The sequence below is a fragment of the Diuraphis noxia genome, unplaced genomic scaffold, assembly GCF_037042655.1.
Source record: "Diuraphis noxia isolate RWA-SAM2 unplaced genomic scaffold, SU_Dnox_SAM2 contig0004, whole genome shotgun sequence".
In the NCBI taxonomy this organism is placed as follows: Eukaryota; Metazoa; Arthropoda; class Insecta; order Hemiptera; family Aphididae; genus Diuraphis; species Diuraphis noxia.
Window position 1 is genome coordinate 72366804 of NW_028301714.1, and position 20962 is coordinate 72387765.

A 20962-nucleotide genomic window follows, 5' to 3' on the forward strand; every position below is an offset into this window, starting at 1 on the left:
CCAGTAACATTATAACGAGGGAACGGATTTGAATGAAAATTGCATTTTTTTCTGAATGTCCTAAAACATTGGTTTCCAAGCAAAAAGTTCATTTCATACATCAGAGATGAATTAAAAAATGTAACTTTTATTTTGCATTTTTTTAAGACTTTAATGCATTTTTATAGCATTTTTTGCATTTTTAATGCATTTTGTGGTTTTTAAGTCATTTTTTCAACATTTTTTCCACATTCATTCTAAAAAAAAATTAAAATACCTAAATATGTATTATGTTACGAAATTACGAAATTATTGTTGACACGTGTAGACACAAAATATATACATACAAGTTACAACAGATTATTACCCACATTAAGGTAAAGATAAGAGATAAGATACGATAAACTATTTATCTAAAGTTAATTAATTAAGGTTGTATTGTATTTAAATATTTTTTATTAGATTTTTCATAATAATGTGTTTTTTTATAAGTTTTAAATACAAAATTTTGTTTTTATTGAATATAAACCCATTTTTAAAGTTTTTTAGGGCATTTTTTTTATGTTAAAGCATTTTTTTAAGGCATTTTTCTTGTTTTTTAGAGCATTTAAATCCGTTCCCTAATTATAACGCATAAACGATAGGTATATTATACTCGTATCATTTTATTACGTTCATACGAGATATCCGATAGGAATCCGAACAAGGAATCTCCATTATTATAATAGGTAGGTACACATCATTATCGTCCACTGTCCAAATTTTAACAGGGACAGAAATTAACTTCACATCCCAAACAATCAATACGCATTGGACAATTTTAAGATTTCATAAGTGAATAGAGTATAACCTAACTGCGCTAATTGATTTAAATGCACTTGTAATCTCTTACGTCTCAGCGCGTGACTTGTAGTAAACGGATCCCACGAGAAGAACCGTCTTGCAGCGTGGAGCAAAATTATATGTAAGCATCATAATATCCTTATTTATATTTTATTACTATTTACTAGTTATCAAATTCCTAGGATTTAATACATTGTTATTTTAAATTATAACAAGTATAGTTAGTGGATTGACAAAAAATAAAAACAAATGCAATTATGCAATATGAAACGCTTCACGTCCGGTGATACGCAGCTAGTGTGGGCTGTAATGGTAGTATATATTGTTATTGACAATATTATTTTATTAAACTTACTTTTAAAGGATTTATTCAACTATATGCAGCTCAACTCCGAGGGAACGTGCTCTATAACGTTTCAAAATATTACAGTAGCCTAGCTGCAGTGTCGTATCAAAACCTATTAAATATTGGCATAAAATAGGACAAAAATAAAAATCTATAAAATACTACGTACGTCACAACTAACAGCGTGTTATACCATATATCTCGGGCCTGACGGGCCTCGAATTATATAACTAATAAATATAATACTATATGTGTGTATACGTATATTATATATTTTATTATGTATACAAGCATGCCCGCAGGATAAAATCCCACCCGGGGCAAGAATCTTGCCGCAAGATCAAAATTCTAAAACCAAATCAAAAAGATTATTTTAAATTTTAATATATTTTTAGTGTCATCGTTCTAAAATAGCATAACCTAAATATAGAAAAAAAACAACATTATATGTCATCACATAAGTCCCTTATATGTGTAGGTTTACAATACATTATTAATATTTTTTGAATACATGTTAATGTAGATGTTACAAATTAATTATATTTATATTAATTATCAAATAAAAGTTGTATGCGTCTTGGTTGTAAAAAAATGATTGTATAACGTCTTCAATCATTTTTTGTTTTTGCTTTTTAACAATGTCTTTAATATGCGTGTCATTAAATTAACAATAATTTTAAAATATTTCCAGTAGGGGCAATGGCCCCTTTGGCCCCCTTGTATGTATATGAATGTAGGCGGATATTGATTGATCAAAAATCTCTAACATATCTTTTTCGATCGAAAACCGCCTATAACGATGAAAGGTATACAGGGTGATTATTTTAAGTGGGTACACTAATTATCTCGAAAAGTATTAACTCTTTTTTAATTTTTTTTTTTTTAACTTCTAGGTTAAGTTTTTCTAAAACCGTATGATATTTTAATTTTTTTCACCCTTATATTTATTGGTGAAATTACTATCAACTTTTGATTTTCAAATAGTAACACATAATAAAAATATCATGAATTAATAAAACCATTTTTATAATAAATTATTTACCTAATTAGCGGTATAAGTCAGAATTAGATAAAAAGCCACTCCACTGCAGCCTAGAGTATACTTCTGTAATTCGCATTGTCCATGTCAGCAAATGTATATTGAACAAAAATATTTCACACACTCATTGCATAATTTAAATAAATCATATTAAGTAATTATGTAATAATTAAATATAAATTTTAACGTTATACCTTTATAAATAATCTACATTGTACTTAATATTCATAATGTTATCTAGCACCTAATTTAATGTTTACATTGTACAATATGCCAATAACCTTAGTTGTTGCGGCTTTAATAAAAAAAAAAAAAAAATTAAATATAATTTTATTTAACTCTCAAATGGCTATTGTTTCCTAACTGACTGCAAGCTAAGTTACTCCCTATATATCGCAATAACAAATACTAATATCAATAATCAAGATAAAAATGTTTTTAACATTTGTAATTTTGTATTATTTTATTTCTCAACATTTTACTGAACAATGATATAATTATAAATTTAGTCCATAACAATTTCCAATAATACTAAGATATATAACGATTGTTTTGAATTCAACATATTAAAAAAAAAACGACAAAACAAATTCATATTGAACGAAAAAATAAAAAGGAAATATTCGATTAATTTCACCAGATAGCAAAGATAGTTTTAAGGAACCACAAGAAAAAAAAAATCTTTTAATTTTTTTTTAAATGCTACATAATTGTAACTACCTATATTAAATTATAAGAATAATGTGAGTAGAAACGTAAAATCATTATTTTTAAAATATTTAACATAGCTATAGTAAATTTAACATTTAAAAAAATTTAAAGAATTTTTGTTGTGTAATGTGCTCTTTTAAACTAACTTTGCCGTCTGTCAAAAATAAATAAATAAATCATAAAATGTATTAAATTTTATGATTTGGTTGGAGGTGTCCAATTTAATTTTTTTGGGTTGATATGAACCTTTTTTAACTTTATTTTTCTCTGCATATGAGCATCTACAATATCCCAGTTAATACATATTGTAGTTGTGTTAAATATTTCCACAACAAATTTCAGAGAATTTAAGGTATTGATGATGTCTTGTGCCATTAAACCTGAATTAAATGTGTTACTATTTTATAATTATCTCACGAAATACAGATGAAAAAGTTTTAAATTACCTGTTTTACTGATAACATGATTGATACATGTATTGGCATTATTTGTGTATTTATCTAAATATTCCAATATAACACTTTTCCAATATGAATTGTACAACTTTTGACCAAAGTCGGTAAGGGGTGTTTCTGGTGTTCCAGGCTGTTTTTCGATTTTAGATAAGAGATAACCTAAAAAGATTGATAACACGTGATATCTGTTTAAACAACTGCCTGGTTTCGTATAGTTTTCACTTACTGAATTCAATTAGAAGTCGCCCGTACCCTTTTCTTTGATATTGTGGCATGACCATGATGCAAGCCACGTTAAAATTGTTCTCCCTATGTTTCGATTTTGAAAAATAACCAACTAAATGGCTACCCTTAACATTTTTAATGAAAAATTGTTACAATAGTATAGGTATAACTTTATAAAATACAATACAAAATAAATATATATACTTACGGCAAAATCATTTTTTGTCAGAATATAAAAACGGAACGGTTCAACGCCATAATCCAGAGTTTTAACATCCAAAAATAGTTTTCCAATTCGACATAATGTTTCGCAATATATTTTGTGATTACTTCCATCAACCTGTAGGAAAAAAATGTGAACAACTTTATAGTTTACCTCTTATGAATTGTTTAAAAAATATTGATTAACTTCAAAAATGCTTAGACATTCGTTTCGGTAGATTTCAGTTCCTGGCGGTGTTCTCCAATTACAATATCGCATATGTCTTCTCATAACCGATTGGCACTGAGTATATTTCAAACAATATTCACAAAAAATCAATTTTATAGCATCATGGACCTGTGGAAATTGGGTCGAAAACCAAGTCTTCACATTGAATTTCCCAAAATGTATGAAAGCTGGAAATCTTATTGGAGATTGAGTTGCTCTCTACAATGTCAAATGTCAATTAGAGATTACAAATATAAGACATATTATAATAAAATAATAAATCATTTAAAACCTGCATTCTTTAACGGTGTTTTTGTCTTTTCAAAGATTTTTACACTGTTGCCAGATGATAAGTTTGATACTGGGTGGTTCATATTTTCCAGAACTGAAATTCGTATTTAATATTTATCATCAAGACTGGTTATTAAATAAAAAAAATTAAATGCGACATAAATAAACACTAATATAAACTGTTAAATATCATGGTGGACTATATAATATCGATACTGTTAAGCTTTATCTGTAGATGCTAACCTATAGCAGAGATTTCCTTTAACGGTTTTTACTTTGTTCAGTATCAAAATGGGATAAGAACGTTTGAACTTACAACAAACAATTTTTGCACCCCACGACCCACACACACACACACACACACACACACACACACACGAGTTTCTTCAGTGAAACCCCGTATTTTATATATGGACATGAAATAAAATAAATCAATAAATAATAGTTAATTGAAATAATTTAGCCGACAAGATTTTTGTCAAACCAACATATGTGAAATTGTAATTATGATGAGATGATAATTAAAAATAATTCTGGTTATATTGACAATAATTCTTGTTTGTTTGACAATCATCTTTTTGTTATTTAATAGAAAAAATTCTTGTCAAATTAACAGTATATTTTACTATAGTTATGATAATATGATATTTATAGCTATTGATAAACTAATTATCAATACAACAATGAAGTTTGTCAATATGCAGCATAGAGTAATACTCTTTACTATTACTCCAAGTTACAATACCGACCAACATGCCCCCCCCCCCCGCACATTTGGCATGCATATCTATACATATCTATACCATTATATTATATTAAATTAGATAATTATAATTATCGTTGTTTAAACGGTTAAGGCTATCTGATATACTCTCAACAAATAAATGCAATATTGCGGTATGATATTATATTAAATCAGCTACTATCTAAAATCTACACACTAGGTATATTAAATTGATAGAAAAACAGAAATAAAAACATACAGCATGCAATGGATTAAAATTCAGCACATCTAACCCTCTCCACATTCTAATCTCGCACATTTAACGTAGAACTTTGTTTAAATAGTTTTGTTTTCTCCATGGCGATGGGAAATCGTATAATACCGCTAATCAGGACAGTCAAGGGGGGGGGGGGTGGTCGAAGAGTCAAGAAAGGAGACTTACCGTTTTTCGTGACATTACGTACATATTTCAAACCCACAATGGATGGTTCTACACATTTTTTCTGTTTAAATTTCAATGAATTAATAAATACTGAAATAAATAATAATCCGTCTTTATTACTTTTTTCAATTGTGTGACGCTATCCTCAGCAGTCAGTTTTCTTTTTTTCTCGTTTTTAGAAAGTGTAGGTTGGTTTTTTCTATTTTATTCGATTCAAGCAATCGTGATTTCCTTCCAGAACTATATTTTTCTAATTCTGGTCCTCCATTCAATGATTTGATATCTGGTCGACGCTGACCTATTACTCTACGCACTGATTGTGCTTTAGTTTGAACAATATTTGGCATCGACTCTAGACACACAATCCAGTTTCCAGGCCCCTGTTTCTGTCTTTAACAAAATATCTTGATAGTACAATAATATCATAAAATATATTGGGATATTTGGTAATACAAATAATATTGTATAGACTGACAGTTGACTGGCCGTCTTCACTCAGATCGTTTTTCGTATAATCAATCATTTTATTTGAGTATATATAATTTTATAACATATTTCATTTAAATTCATATAATTAAAAAAACATTTTTATCCATAACTTTAGTGTTTTTTAGTAAATTATATCAAGTATGTACTTAAAAGAGCAATATTTACTATATGAAAAAACAAAAATATTTACGTAAAACTAATTTTTTTTTTATATTTAAAAACGAATAGATATTTGTGGTGATTTGATATTATTTTCTCCATTTAAATTCTTAAGTTTTTATTAAACTATTATAGAATCCTCAAAAGTTTACTAGTCATACTCGAATTTTGTAAAAATTTATCAAAATTGTAAATGTATACTAAAAATAAATCGTGTTGCATCTTATACAGTAAGAAATTACTAAAATATATATAACGATTTAATTTATTATTAAATTAAAATTGCGTACATCCGTTACAGACTACAGGGCCTATCCAATCTTGAGGTGTACACTTATATTAGGCTATAGCCCACATTAAAGTACTATAATATATCACACCAAATTCCTCGTTTTCTCTTCTTATTATTATTTAAATAATTGATAAAATGAATGATTGTAATATTCACCGTGATGATGATAGTATATTGAAATTTACACCAAAACATAAGTATGTAATTCATATTATTAGTTGGTGTTTATATCAATACTGAATACTGATAAACCTTGGGATAATGTCTGTGTAAATAAGTTATCTAGTGAATTAAGAAACTAAAATAGAATATTCTGTGTAATTAGTTTATGAAAACTTTCAGCTTCTAAACCGTAAATAGCTTATAGATAGGTACTCGCTGTACTCCATTACCGAAACGTGAACATATTATCGAAGGAATAATCAATTAAAATGATGGTACTAATTACAATTCGTATTTTTTAGAAGTATATTATTAGGACCCAATTCTCCAGAGAACCACTGAACTAGTCAATAGATTATTATTTCATTTATAAACATATACCTTCTTATTTTGAAAGCCGATTTTTCTCCACCATGTCGCTCATTTAATGGTTCTGTCCCAATAGAAACTACGGTGCCGTGGTTATCTATGCAAAATGGACATCTCCATAGCGATTTTTGTTTATCCGAGTCAGTTGGAGATTGAAGGCATTCAAAATGGTATTTTTTATTACATTTATTGCACTTTAATAGACATGTCATCTATATGTATACAACAAATTTTATCTTTATTTGAAACGTATAAATATATTATATATATTTACACGTCCTGCAGATACTGAGCATGGCGGTTCCGATGCACATGTCCCACAATCGTAACAGAACCACTGAGAACCAACTTTTAGCAATTCAGCCCTAGATCCATAAAAAGCTGTCAAGCATGAACGATGTAACGAAACCCCACAATGGCCTGCACATTGATACAGTGGTTCCAGGTCACCCGACAAGTTTTTGGCCGACGTAGACATGCAGTTCTCGCAGAGGTCTCCGATAGCCTGCAATTAAAATCGCAATACGTAATATTTATTTTGGAAACACCGCAAGAAATGGGTAACAACGAACCTTTATCATCATGTTTAAATTTTTCCCTCGGCACTTATTATCCTTGCGTGACGGTGGCCTTTTTCTTTTTCTCCCAGATCCTTGGAGCGAAAGCGAGATTGTTGCATTTTCAAACGAATCCGATTTAATCATTTCGGTAATTGTTTCTTGTATGCTTAGCCCGCTAAAAAACAAATAAAGTTTTATCGTATGATACTGATCAACATTAATTTGTTTGCTTTGCGTGTCTAGTTTCTATGACATTTAAACAATTACTCATATTATAATAGTTTATAAGTTACTTTACATACGAAATAAAAAATAACAAAATTTGGTAGTAACAAAAGTATTTTTAGATACTTCAACAATATTATAAACTATAATAGACGTGTTCGCAGTGTATTATCCAAACAGATTTTATTTTCTAATCAATAAAATTAACTTAACTTTTAAATGAAGTACTAAAATTGAACAGTTGGTAAGAATTTTTATGGCGCAAACCGATTCCTAAATACATTAAAAAAATATATTTCATAAATAGAACCTATTGAATTAAAAATGATAACTTGTTCACCGCAGTAAGTACTTATTATAATAAGTTTATTTTAACTTTGAAAGTAAGCAAATAAATTGTAATAACAATTAAAACTATTGATACATTTAATTTTGGTATTCGAACAAGGTAAGAACATCAATTAATAATATCATATATACGAAACGAAATTAAACGTGTGTGTGACTTGTCCTTATGCACAAACAATATATTATATATAAAAATAACTATAACTTAGTCAGTTTATCACATAACAGAGATAACACGTTGTTGGACTTGGGCCGTTTCTCAAAACACAAATTATTTCTGTTATGACTTGAATCAAAACGCATATTATGACAATAGATTGATAACAAATGATGGATGCATTACAATTTGACCAATTGATGCGGCACAAAATGTCCTTCAAAGTTCAAAATCGACTATTTGCATTAAAATGATCAAAAATGGACTTAAACCCTTTCTCCCAAACACCTTCCAAATCTATGTTCCTGTCTTTCGTCGGTCGTGTTTTAAGGAGAAAAATATAGGCAAATTGATATTACAGTATTTTGATGTGACTAGTCAAAGTAATACATTTAGATAAACTTAAGCGCGTGTGAGAGTCTAATCTGAAAATGTTACCACCCATTTTTATACACAGTTTATTCTCTCCACTCAAAGCAATATAAAACTATAAAATAGCATCTTAGAAATCTTTTGTCATAGGTACAATTAATCTCATAGAACTCAACAAGTGATCGTAAAAAAATATCTTTTCGGATCCGTTCAAAGTTGCGTCGTGACTTGGGAATACTACAGGGTGGTCATCTTTCAACTCTTTTATTCTCTTTTTGCAAAATAAATGATATTTTAATTCTTGAATGCTAAATGTTTATTATTTGAAGATCTTTTTCAATCATATAATAATGCATTATTCTATTAACATGTATGAGAACTGTCAAATGCGCTACAAATCGCCATTGATAGATTCTACTCGTTTGGTGATACGCTATAATATGCTTGAAATTAATATCAATAAATGCTGTCAGATGTCATTATTACTCGAAGGAAAAAACGTATAATAATAAATGTGAAATGGTACAGTATTACATAATAACAATAATAATTATGTATAACCATCGATAATTTATTTAGAAGTAATGTCATCATAATAACCGCTTTTTTTAATGACCACATGGACGTGATTTGCAAGAAAGGTAAACATAAACGTCAGGATTTCTAATGCGAAAGATTTACTGTTGAGAATTTTCCAGTACAATATATCAATCGAGTTCCACTTTAGGTACTGATTTTTAGTCTGTTCTGTATTAAAGTACAATATTAATATATTTTATTTATTTCATATAGCTTTTAACACAAATCAAATCTAACTAATACAATACATATAGCATTATATAAATGTAAAGATAATATAATGTATAACTTTATAACTTTAAAGTTTAAATAGAACGATAACTATTCAAAAATCACAAATATTATAAGTGAGTCATTCTTGCGATGTGAGTTCATAGACAGAGGTTCATAAATCATAATCCAGGTGATTGCTGCAGGTGTCACTGCGTGCAGACCTTCGAAACATTGATTGAAACCTAACCTACAAAAGTAATTAATATATTAAAATACTATTAAATATCACTATTATCACTATTCACTGTTGAGTGAATAATCTGAGACCTCTCGAAAGAGCATGGAATGAAAAATTTTTAAAGTATTCAAAAATAATATTTAAGATTTATGGCACACATACAACTCTACGCGCGGTAATTCAACCGTGACATTCGCATCTTACGTGCCTTTGACAATATATTATACAGTTAAATAACTGTTTTTAATTAATTACTTATAATTTATTCATGAATTACTTACATTCCTGATAATATAATGTGGATATGGACCAGAAAGACTTCCTAAAATAAATTATTCAATTTTCGTTTCCACTTACTCGTTGTCACCATTTACTTTCCACGGGAATAATATAATACCGACGTTATACATACTGCCTTAATGTACCGAATAATCGAATATGTGATCTTAATTAAATCTGAAAAAAATTTGATTTATTTCAGCTTAATTGCTTAATAGTATTATTAGTATCTTCATTATACACAAAAATATTATACGTCTTGCAATTCACAAATATTTTATCTGTTTATTTTATAGCTTATCCTCATTCCTCGTTCAAAATTGTGTTTAATTTGATTTATTTACTTCGCTATATATAATTTCTGTAAAATTATCGAAATATGAAGTGAAAATCGTCAAAATATGCTTGAAAACATGCAGCTAATTTTTTATTTTGTTTTTAAAAGACACATAAAGTATATTATTATTTATTAATTACTATTATAAAATAAAAATCTAAAAATTAGGTAGGTACTTAGTGTATTAAAAATAATTTTTATACAGGTTACTCATCTGTATCGTCTTCATATTCATGTCATCAGAAATATTAAATAATGTAAGTGTGAATGTGTGATGATATGATTAACGAGACGAATATGTATTGACCAAAAATCTCTAACATCATATCGTTTTCGATCGAAACCCGCCTATAACGATGAAATGTATAGAACCAGAAAAATAAATAATTTAAAAAAAACACCATCAGCTGCAGCTGTCCTCCTGGTTCAAATATTCGAGACGGCTTCTCTTTGCGTACAACGGCAACGGCGGAGGATACATCGTCGAGTACGCGACCGTGCTTAGTTCTTCTAGTTATTAAATATATATATATATATATATATATATATATATATATATATATATATAAATGTTATTATACACTTTTATATCATATTATACAATGTCTGCAGGTAATTCGTTATAATAACAATATTACATTATATTATGACCATTATACTGCACAGTCGAAATAACACAATTTTTCCATTTAAATTGAGCCTAACCGTATAGGCTGTATACTACTACCTATACCTACGCAGGTATACATAATACATTGTTATGTGATGTGGAAAAAAATGGATTAATTTGATAATATACAATAGGCCGTGATATTATAATACTTACTGAGACCGATCGCAAAAATGAACTGAAAGTACCTATATATATCACGATACCTATAATTAATAAGTAGGGGCGTATAGGGCACATATTAAATTATGTACCCTTATTTTTTTGTATAAAAATTATTCATTCGCCTCTATATTATAATATATAATATATTAGTGTGAGATAATGCGTTAGATGTAGTGCGGTACTGCAGTAACCTTATCTATTCGGTAGATTCAATATTTTAGCATATAGGTACATCTGGTACCTATATTTATTATGAATTCATTAATATCTCCTTTATAAAACAAAATGTATGTGACAAGCGATAATAACGTATGGGCCTTTAGTTTTTAATTTATTATTACTTTATATATTATGTATTTCTAATAAATCTTAACATATTGTAAAAGATCTCAAACATAACTTTTTTTTTAGAATTTTTACCTATTACTTATTATTCTATAACACTCTATCAATATTAATATTCGCAGTATTTTTTTGTTTATATATTATGTATGTTGTATATGTTACGCTTATGATTTACTGTGTAGTCAATACAGTCATCATCATGCAATTTTATTTTAACTTTTTTCTTTGTGTATAAAAAATTTCAGGGGGTGCACTGTTTAGGTATAGATTATCTGCCTTACTTAAAAGCTACTCATGTACAAGACATTAGTGGGTACTTATATAGTTTTTTAGTGCAATGTGCAATGTGCCATGTGTAGCCGTGCATGATACACAGTAGGAGCAATGGTTTAACCTGCCAAACCATCATCTTCAGCAGAATGACTAAAACAAATAAAAAAATAGTTTTAAGTGCCTATTGGTAATTATACCTATAACCTGCCTATATAGTATATACTACACTGCAACGTCGGCGAAATAATTGGAATGAGAGTTCTGAGATGCCGCGTGCCGGTACAAAGCGCATCTTCATATACCTAAGTAGTACCTATAAAAACTTGGACGGCGCGAGACGAGATTTTCTAATGGAAAAGTGTACAAAATCGTACAAAATAAATTTTATTGTAAATTTGTAAAGGTATACACTGTAAAAAATGTTATTAAATTTCAACCAATGTCGCTATCTAAATTTACACATGTTATGTAAGTTAATTAATTTTGTATATAAAAGTAGGTAGGTAAGTTTTTTACAAGTATTGAAGTATATACTATTCATACTCATTTCTGTGTATTAAACTTCAACCGAAAGTGTTATGTAAATATACAGGGGTTATCAAAATTAATTCATTTTGTGCTAAAATGTGGGTACATTTTTACAATTACATAGGTAAACAATAAACATATATACTTATTATGCCAACAGGTGTAGATTGTATATTTTTAAATAAAGAAAAGAAAACATTTTTACAATTTATTATATAGGTATGTAAATGAAACTTGTATACATTTTTGTGTAAATTTCAACTAAAATTACCATTAAATATACACAATAAGTAATAAATGTCTATTAATTTATACGTAAAAACATTACCTATTAAATTTATAACAACATTAATAACCATAGGTAAATAATATTTACATACACTTCTGTGTAAATTTTAATTAAATATATTACTATTTATTTCTACATTATATGTAGGTACGAGTAGAAATACACTAATTTATAAATGTTATTTTGAATACAAATATAGGTTTACCAACGATTAATCAGTTAGTTTCTACTATATCAATGTTTATAAATTATTATTATTTTTCATTTATGATATTTATGTAGTATATAAGTAATTTAGGTCATACATTATCGAATAAAATCCAATTGCAAATTATCATCAGTTGCTTTTATCAAATTCAGGTTTAAAGCCAAAATTAAAATATATATATATATATATTTATTATTTTTAATTTAAATAAATAAGCCTCGACGTCTATGGCCATTGGTGCCACAAGGAGTTTAAGGCTAACAATTTTAAAGGATGCAATATTTATATATTATACAAACAAGAACAGATTATAAACTATTAATAATATTGGTTTTAATTAAAAAGGTCATCATGTGACTTATAGTATCTGGATGGAGAGCTTAAGGCATGGTATTTGTAACTTTATGCCTCATTGACGTCAGGTGCATTAAACAGCTTTTAAACATACTAATATACTAAATTAATATTCTTATTATTTTTTTTTTATATAATATATACCATAATAGTTGTATACCTACTTACCTATAATAATGTTTTTGTTAATTTTAAATTAATAAATGTAGGAATGTATTTAATAACATGTGAAATAAAATATATTACTACTGTCTACTGACAAAGTAATGTATAAAAATGTTGATTTGTGCTACCTACCATAAGAAGAAGCGTTGGCTGAAAATCAAACTACAAAAATAATAGAATTTTTAAGTACCATTAATACTATCAAAAAATTGTAACCCTGTATAATCCAATAAATGTAATTTGTATTACAATATATAACACTAATCTTAAGAAAATATCATGTAATATTATTATTTTGAAAGATATTAAGTATGTAAATAAAGTCAAGAACTTTGCATTATTTTATAAAAAGCAAATAAAGATATTTTTTTCTATAAATTATGTGACAGTTAGGGCCCTGTACACCACTCAAATACCCACTATTTAAGGAATCTGCAGGTAGAGGGTTCAAATCTCTCTAACAGCAGAAACGTGATCAACTACCGTCCACCATAATTATTTTTTTGCGTGTCTAATATGTTTTTAACATTAGTACATTACATTACACAGTTCTGTCTTCTGTGGTTGTCTTAATTTCAACCAAATATGTTGATTGTTAAATTTACAAACAGTATGGATAAGTAAATTTCAACTATAATTTACTGATAATTTCACGCATCAAATAGGTTAATAAATTTCAACATTAAAAAAATGTAAATTTACAAGTTGTACCTATGTTGTAAATGTGTACACACATGGTTACACACCGCGACTGCATAATATGTGCATTACTGCACTTATTTTATTATTTATGCCGTACAAATCACATAGAAGTTTTAGTGCTAAAATGCATGTATATAATATTTGGTATTGTAGTAATTTTACATGTAATATTATACAATGATACAGAAAACATTTTTCGTGGAGGGAAGAGATCTCGTTCATATTTATTATTTAACATACATTGCTGCAATAGGTAACCTTTATATTATACCACAGACAAAAATTTAAATTTGTATTTTTTATTACAGGTATCATTAAGATTCATATAAGGGCATGTATTGAGGGGACGGAGTGATCATTCACCGTAAAAATATGTCTCAGTGTAGTATAAAAAATATAAATACATGCAGTTCTGCAGGGCTGACGAAGAATAAAATAAAATATAGTTTATTGTACTCCAACGCGTAACGGTCGTTATTATAATTATATACGGTGACAAACCCGCGAATAATAGTTTTAACCTTCATCAGTACAGATCTCACGGAATAAAAAATGTAAACCGTTGTAATAAGATAGCATAGAGATTGTTTGAATAAAGTTGTACACACACACACACACTCGCTCGAGCGCACATTTATTATATTCAACTACATAGATAATATTCTGTACAAAAAAAAAATAAAGTGATTTAATTATTAAGATGTTTTTAGGTATCGTATAACTATATTATTATAAACGAGATTAAATTTAAATTTTCACCCATTTTCTGTATACCTAATTTACTTTTAAGTTTGAATGTATAGGTATCACTGTATCATATAAACGTACATTATTGAATATTATGATATAATATAGTCTGAGGTGTTTAAATATTATTATAATATACAGGAAAAACGATGGGACATTTGTATATTATACACGATACGCTTTTAGTACATATATCATAATACGTTTTCCAAGGTTTTAATAATATCAGTGCCGCTCCCCCCTGGGAAAGATTGCTATTAGGTCCGAAATCAATTTCCAACTTCGTGCCTTCTCACCCCCACTCCCCTGATACGCGGTGGTTGTTGATGAGTTTTTTTTTCACAAAATAATATATTATATTCGAAACGCCGACGTGCGCTTTTTCTGGAGCACGGCATATTCACACGGTAGACACTGCCAAACTACATTATTATTATATACATATACATGGTATATATTATCACACAATGCGTGTATAATATATATAATGTATTTATTATACACGCCTAGCCGAGTCAGCAAAAATCCGCGGCGTCCGATGTATTATAAATATCGTTATTATATTATCCGTATACATATAATATATACTAGCATATATATATATATATTATATATATATATAAACGGACCGCGATCGACAAAGGATCTATATATATATATATATTATATACATATAGGTATATAAAGCAGGACGCATATCGTATGTATATATATATATAGATCCTTTGTCGATCGCGGTCCGTTTTTCTCTTACATACATATGTATTATATCGGACGCGGTGGTGGTCATTACGGTTTTATTCAACAATGCACCCTTCGTCTTTTGCTCCTTTTGCTCCACATACATGCATGCATGTAATATAGTGCATAATATACCTATATATGATATTATACTGAAGTATATATATGCGTATTGTGGTATATTGTATTGCCGTCCTGCACACAATTATTATTATTATACATACATGAAGCGAGGTACACCGACGGCGAATTCTCTCTGTAAATATATTATATTAGCACAGCGCGCTATACAATAAAATATGATGTAGGTACGTCAAAGAATATATGTCGTTTTGTCCCGTGAAATAAATTTCGCGACACGTAGAGAAGACGCGACATCGGGTGTATAATATAGGTACAATAATATAATATAATTAATACTTATTAGTTATTACTTTATTAGATATGTATTTATAAGCTTACATTCACTGTAAATGAACCAACTTTAAACCAACAGAGCATCTACAGCTATAGGTAACATTATTATATTTAAGCTAAGAATATATCATATTACGTATCAATGTATCATGTTAATATTTCCAATTAAAAATATGAATAAGGATAGACAGGATAGACAAAACATTAAACGTAACTATAGTATTTATTACGTATTATATAAATTATTATGTATAATGTATATTATAGATTAATTCGTCTAAAACGGTATATGCACAAATACGATAGCATTTTTATAACAATAATATACTATTATAATATTATAAGTCATTGCCGTGTTTTCTGCCGTCGCAGCCGTTATGAAATTACCATGTATCTACTTGTATATTAAATTAATCAATTGAAAAATAAAAATAATGCAATGACCAACAATAAATTATGGAATGGCTAACTATTAAGATAGTCAAGAATTCGAATTTGTAGATACTAGCTACTATTCAAAACGTAAGTGTACACTTTCCATTATAACCTAAAATCAATTGTTACCGTGGATGTTGGAAGTGAAGACTCTGGTCGAGGAATCTCATTTACTGTAGACGATTCTGTTGGAATAATTAATGCCAAGCGCGTTGGTCTGGTTGATTAGTGGAACTGCACATACGTGTTTGGAAAGTCCTGAAAGGATGGAATTGAAGTTGATTTTGTTGGTCGATGGATGATTTTCGTGCTCGAGTTTGGCAAATTGTCGCTGGCAGAATGAAATTGATTGATTATTCTCTGATCCACTTACTATACGAACGATATATGTTAAAAATAATGTTATATACTATTGTAATTATGTTGGTACAATATGTATTATAATATTACTTTTTATGGATGCCACATCATCTTTTCTGAGTAACTTTGTAACTAATATGAAAATATTTTTGGTTAAAATATAATTAAAACTCAATATATTTTAATTATATATGAAAAATTAACCTTCTAATTTTTACTCAATAATGATATTATTTGAATCTTTTTTGATTATTTTGATACTTCTTCCTAACGAAGACTACTTCTACGTCCATGGTATCATCATTGTATTAATATAAAAAGGTACTATCACTATTTAGTTTTACAGCATGAGTAATTATATGTACCTACTGCAGCATTACACATTATTATGGTTTTTACCTTCAAACAATATAATATTTACCTAACTATTAACCTATCTTAGATTAACGAATAATAACGAATCATATTATACATATTTTATACACCAGATTTAATCACCCTCATATAATACGTCCTACCCGTTTGGTCGTTTCCCAACTCAAACATGGGCTACGATAAGTCGGTAAGATTACGCCATGCTATTAAAATAATTGTACATATATTTTTTTTTAAAGAGTAATAGCTATAGTGCCGTGACTTATTGGTCGGCTAATCGACTAACCACTACAACTAACCAAGCCATTAAGTACTGTTGTTGAATAGTTTCTTCAATCAAGCCAACCAAACCCTCGTATGTGTCATACGAGGCATCCCATCTATTTGCTTACTGTAAAAATATTTTATACAGATTATACAAATTGAAATAAATGTGAAAAAAAATAATACTTTGATTACCTGTACATCCTCTTTAATCTGCATCTCGTTATCATCTTTTAAATGTTTCTTCTACTTAGACATGTAATAACACACTATATACCAACGGTACCGATCGCGCCGAACTTAACGCCAAGAAAAAAGCTCTTCGGCATTTTTAGAATACCTTTATTGACAGCCAATGTCGTGAATATATTAAAATGAGCAATATTACCAACGTGGAAATATGATAAATAATTTAATTTAATTTTTGTTCCGAACAAGACTACAAGTATTGTTCATATTGTGTAGCAAATACTGTTTAACATGTACCTATATTATTAAAACTTTAAATTGTTCATCGTAACTCGTAAGTTATAAAGCAATGTATAAATATCAGATAAATGTTATGTCAGTTACATCTTAGTTATTCTTGACAAATGCTGATTTAAAAAATAAATAAATAACTTTTGCTTTATAGATATGATAGGTATAGGTGTGAAAAATTAAAAAACTACAAAATTACACTAAAATATGAACATTTTCTGTCATAACAACTCGATAAGATACCTATATAATAAAAACAAAAAGTTACCTAGTAAATATTATATCATAATACACGTATTAGGTACATACAAGTTTATTGACTCATACTCCTCAGTGTCTCCTCCACAAGTCTAGGCTTTAGGAAACAATTATTTATCATTTATTAAATTTATTTAAATATTTTATATTTGTATAGGTAATTTTAAATTTATTTGTAAAATATTGCAAATATATTATACTTGTCAAATAAATTGTATTATTAGGTTTACTTAATAAATTCGGAGACACGTGCGTATAGTTTATAGTTCTATACTCTAAATACGATTTTACTTCCTCGGATTTATGGATCCCGAAAGGCGAAAATGTGCGTATCATATTTTATTAATATTTTTGTGCGATCTCGGAGTTCGTATATACGAGTGTTAGGTATACTGTACACTGATGACGTCAAATCCCAAAGGGTTAACGAATACACCGAAATGGGTCATTGGGGTGCGACCCCTTTCTGTCTATAGAGTTATAATATGATGAGTGTCTATTATTTTATACCATGCATATATATGTATACAGGTACAATGTTCCAAAATGAGTGTGCCTTTGATTTTTCACGCGCTCATAATTTAATATTATACTATAATCATATTATATATAGTTCTCATAAAGTATAATATATATAGTTTGAAAGGTTATAAATAATATATAAATACATAATAATATATTATGTAGTATTGTATTCAATATATAAGAATAGAAACCCGATCGAAAGAATTGTCACCACGTAAATACGTATAATGATTTGATGATATCTTAATTTTGTTTTGCATAGCCGCAAAAGGCCTTTCGCATGGTTAACGACAATATAATCGATTTCATTTTGAAAAATATTATACTGTAGTTGCACAACAAAAATTGTTTTTATTATATTTCCGAATACTGTCTAGGTAAGTATACTAATGTTGTATTTAATAACATTTATAATCAATATTGACTTATATTAAAAGGAATTAACCATATTCCAATGACCCATATACATGGAATTATTTGTACTGTTATGTTCTGTTGAGTTATCGTTCACATCTATCAAAGAACCCTTGTCTTATCTTATCCCATATACCTACATCATAAATTAACCTAGTTTTATTATTTATATATGTCGATTAATAATGTTTTTTAGCTTACACTAGCATTACTGGCTAAAGACTTGAATAATTTAATATTAAATTTTGTTCAATTTAATAACATGTTCCATACATCTCTCACATTTTTAACGTAATTTCGATCTAATTGATAGGAATTTCATAGCCATATATATGTATATATATATATATATATATATATATTTATAGGTATATTAATATATAATATTGTCTAGCACCCTATTGTCACCCACTTTCAAAACCACCACTTGTACAGGACATAAAGACATTTATGAACGTTGAACAATTTTTAGTTACTTCGCCCATTACCACTGGTTGTATAGATGTCCCACTGTGGCACGTGAGAGTATAATAATATACTTAAACCATCAATCATCATGTGCATATAAGGTCTGTAGGTACTTTACACAATCACGTGTATTGCAGTACATATACCTAGTAACAGGATAATAAAACCGTAACATCTTACGAACGGATATGACGTCGTATTATATCCTCGCGAGACTTGTTGATTTATGCGCACACTGCAGTTAGGGTTGTCTTAAATAATATCGTCCACAAAGGGATGTTGCAGTTTAAGGGTGCAGCGCGCATGCCGTTTGCAGACATGCCGACGGTCTACGGAGACTAAGATGATGCGTGCGCGTAGGTAGGCGTAAAACACTACTTTTTTTTAGCAAAATGACTTATAGTCCAAGCGAGTTTGTCAGTTGGGCAAATAAAAAAAAACTTAATCTGATTCACCCCGTACGTAATCCATTATAATATTATATATTTTCTTCCTGCAAACTGTAAAAATAAAATATATCACCACTATATCTATATATATATATATATCTTACACATAGTAACATGCATATACACGTATACATATATAACGTTCTCAGTCACGTCATTTCATATTATATATTATAATATATCATTATTATATATACGTAATACGTATTATATACTATTATGCGCATTGTCCTAGGTAAGTTTTAAGTTTATAACAGTGAACGTTATTATAATGGAATTATACACGCGCTTGTATACGTATTGTACGTAGTGTGTATATACTATATATATATAATAAATACGGAACAAGCACATAATATACGTATGAAATATATAGGGGATAGTCCCTTTCGCGAATTAATTCGATCCCCGAAAAAAGGCGATTAGCCGCCGGACCCCATTGTAAACGGGCTGATGCACCCACCTCCCCCATATTTTACCGCCTCATCCGCCGTCGATCGATCTATAACCACGACACGTTAATAGAGAAATCCATTAATTGTTTGTAGTACGACAAATTTCACAATTATATAAATCATTTCTACAACACTGCACGCATCCGAGTGATTATATAAAAGGCGATTCACCAAGCATGCTCATCACCACCTTCTTTTTTTCTTCAATAATCCTAGTCCGATTTTTTTTTTTAATTTTCAAATATTATATGCTTTCCAATTATTAAGATTTGTTGTATTAATTAAAAAGTAGAGGGATGGCTATATGGAAAAATACAAACTTCTAATTTTTAAATGAGAATCCGCCTTTTCTATTGTAAAATATTTGGTAGATCATTTTTTTTGAAGACGTATTTCAACGCATCAAAATTTTGCGTTATTAACTTCGTGTACTAAGAATAATAGGTTGATGGTGATGGCTTTGGAAGATAAACGAGTTATAAGCGGTGATTGAAAACTTAAGTAATTTATTCTTCTTAGTACATGGATAGTATATAAAATCTAAAATCTACGCAAAATAAACTCAGTCGTTCAGAAAATTTAATGATGATAAAAAAATTATAGTAGAGAAT

The 20962-nt window shown here is 28.5% G+C and overlaps 1 protein-coding gene across 1 annotated transcript; it reads right to left on the bottom strand.

The window, feature by feature from the left end:
- Positions 1-3001: 3001 nt before the first annotated feature.
- Positions 3002-5671, bottom strand: LOC107163024 (histone acetyltransferase KAT7-like). The gene is made up of 8 exons (XM_089226372.1): positions 5606-5671; positions 5486-5546; positions 4325-4413; positions 4008-4247; positions 3807-3938; positions 3600-3723; positions 3365-3532; positions 3002-3298 (listed from the first exon to the last, which is right to left on the bottom strand). Exons 3-8 carry the CDS (start codon positions 4400-4402, stop codon positions 3114-3116), a joined length of 927 nt encoding a protein of 308 aa, XP_089082498.1. The 5' UTR covers positions 4403-4413; positions 5486-5546; positions 5606-5671; the 3' UTR covers positions 3002-3113.
- Between the last annotated feature and the right edge of the window lie 15291 nt (positions 5672-20962).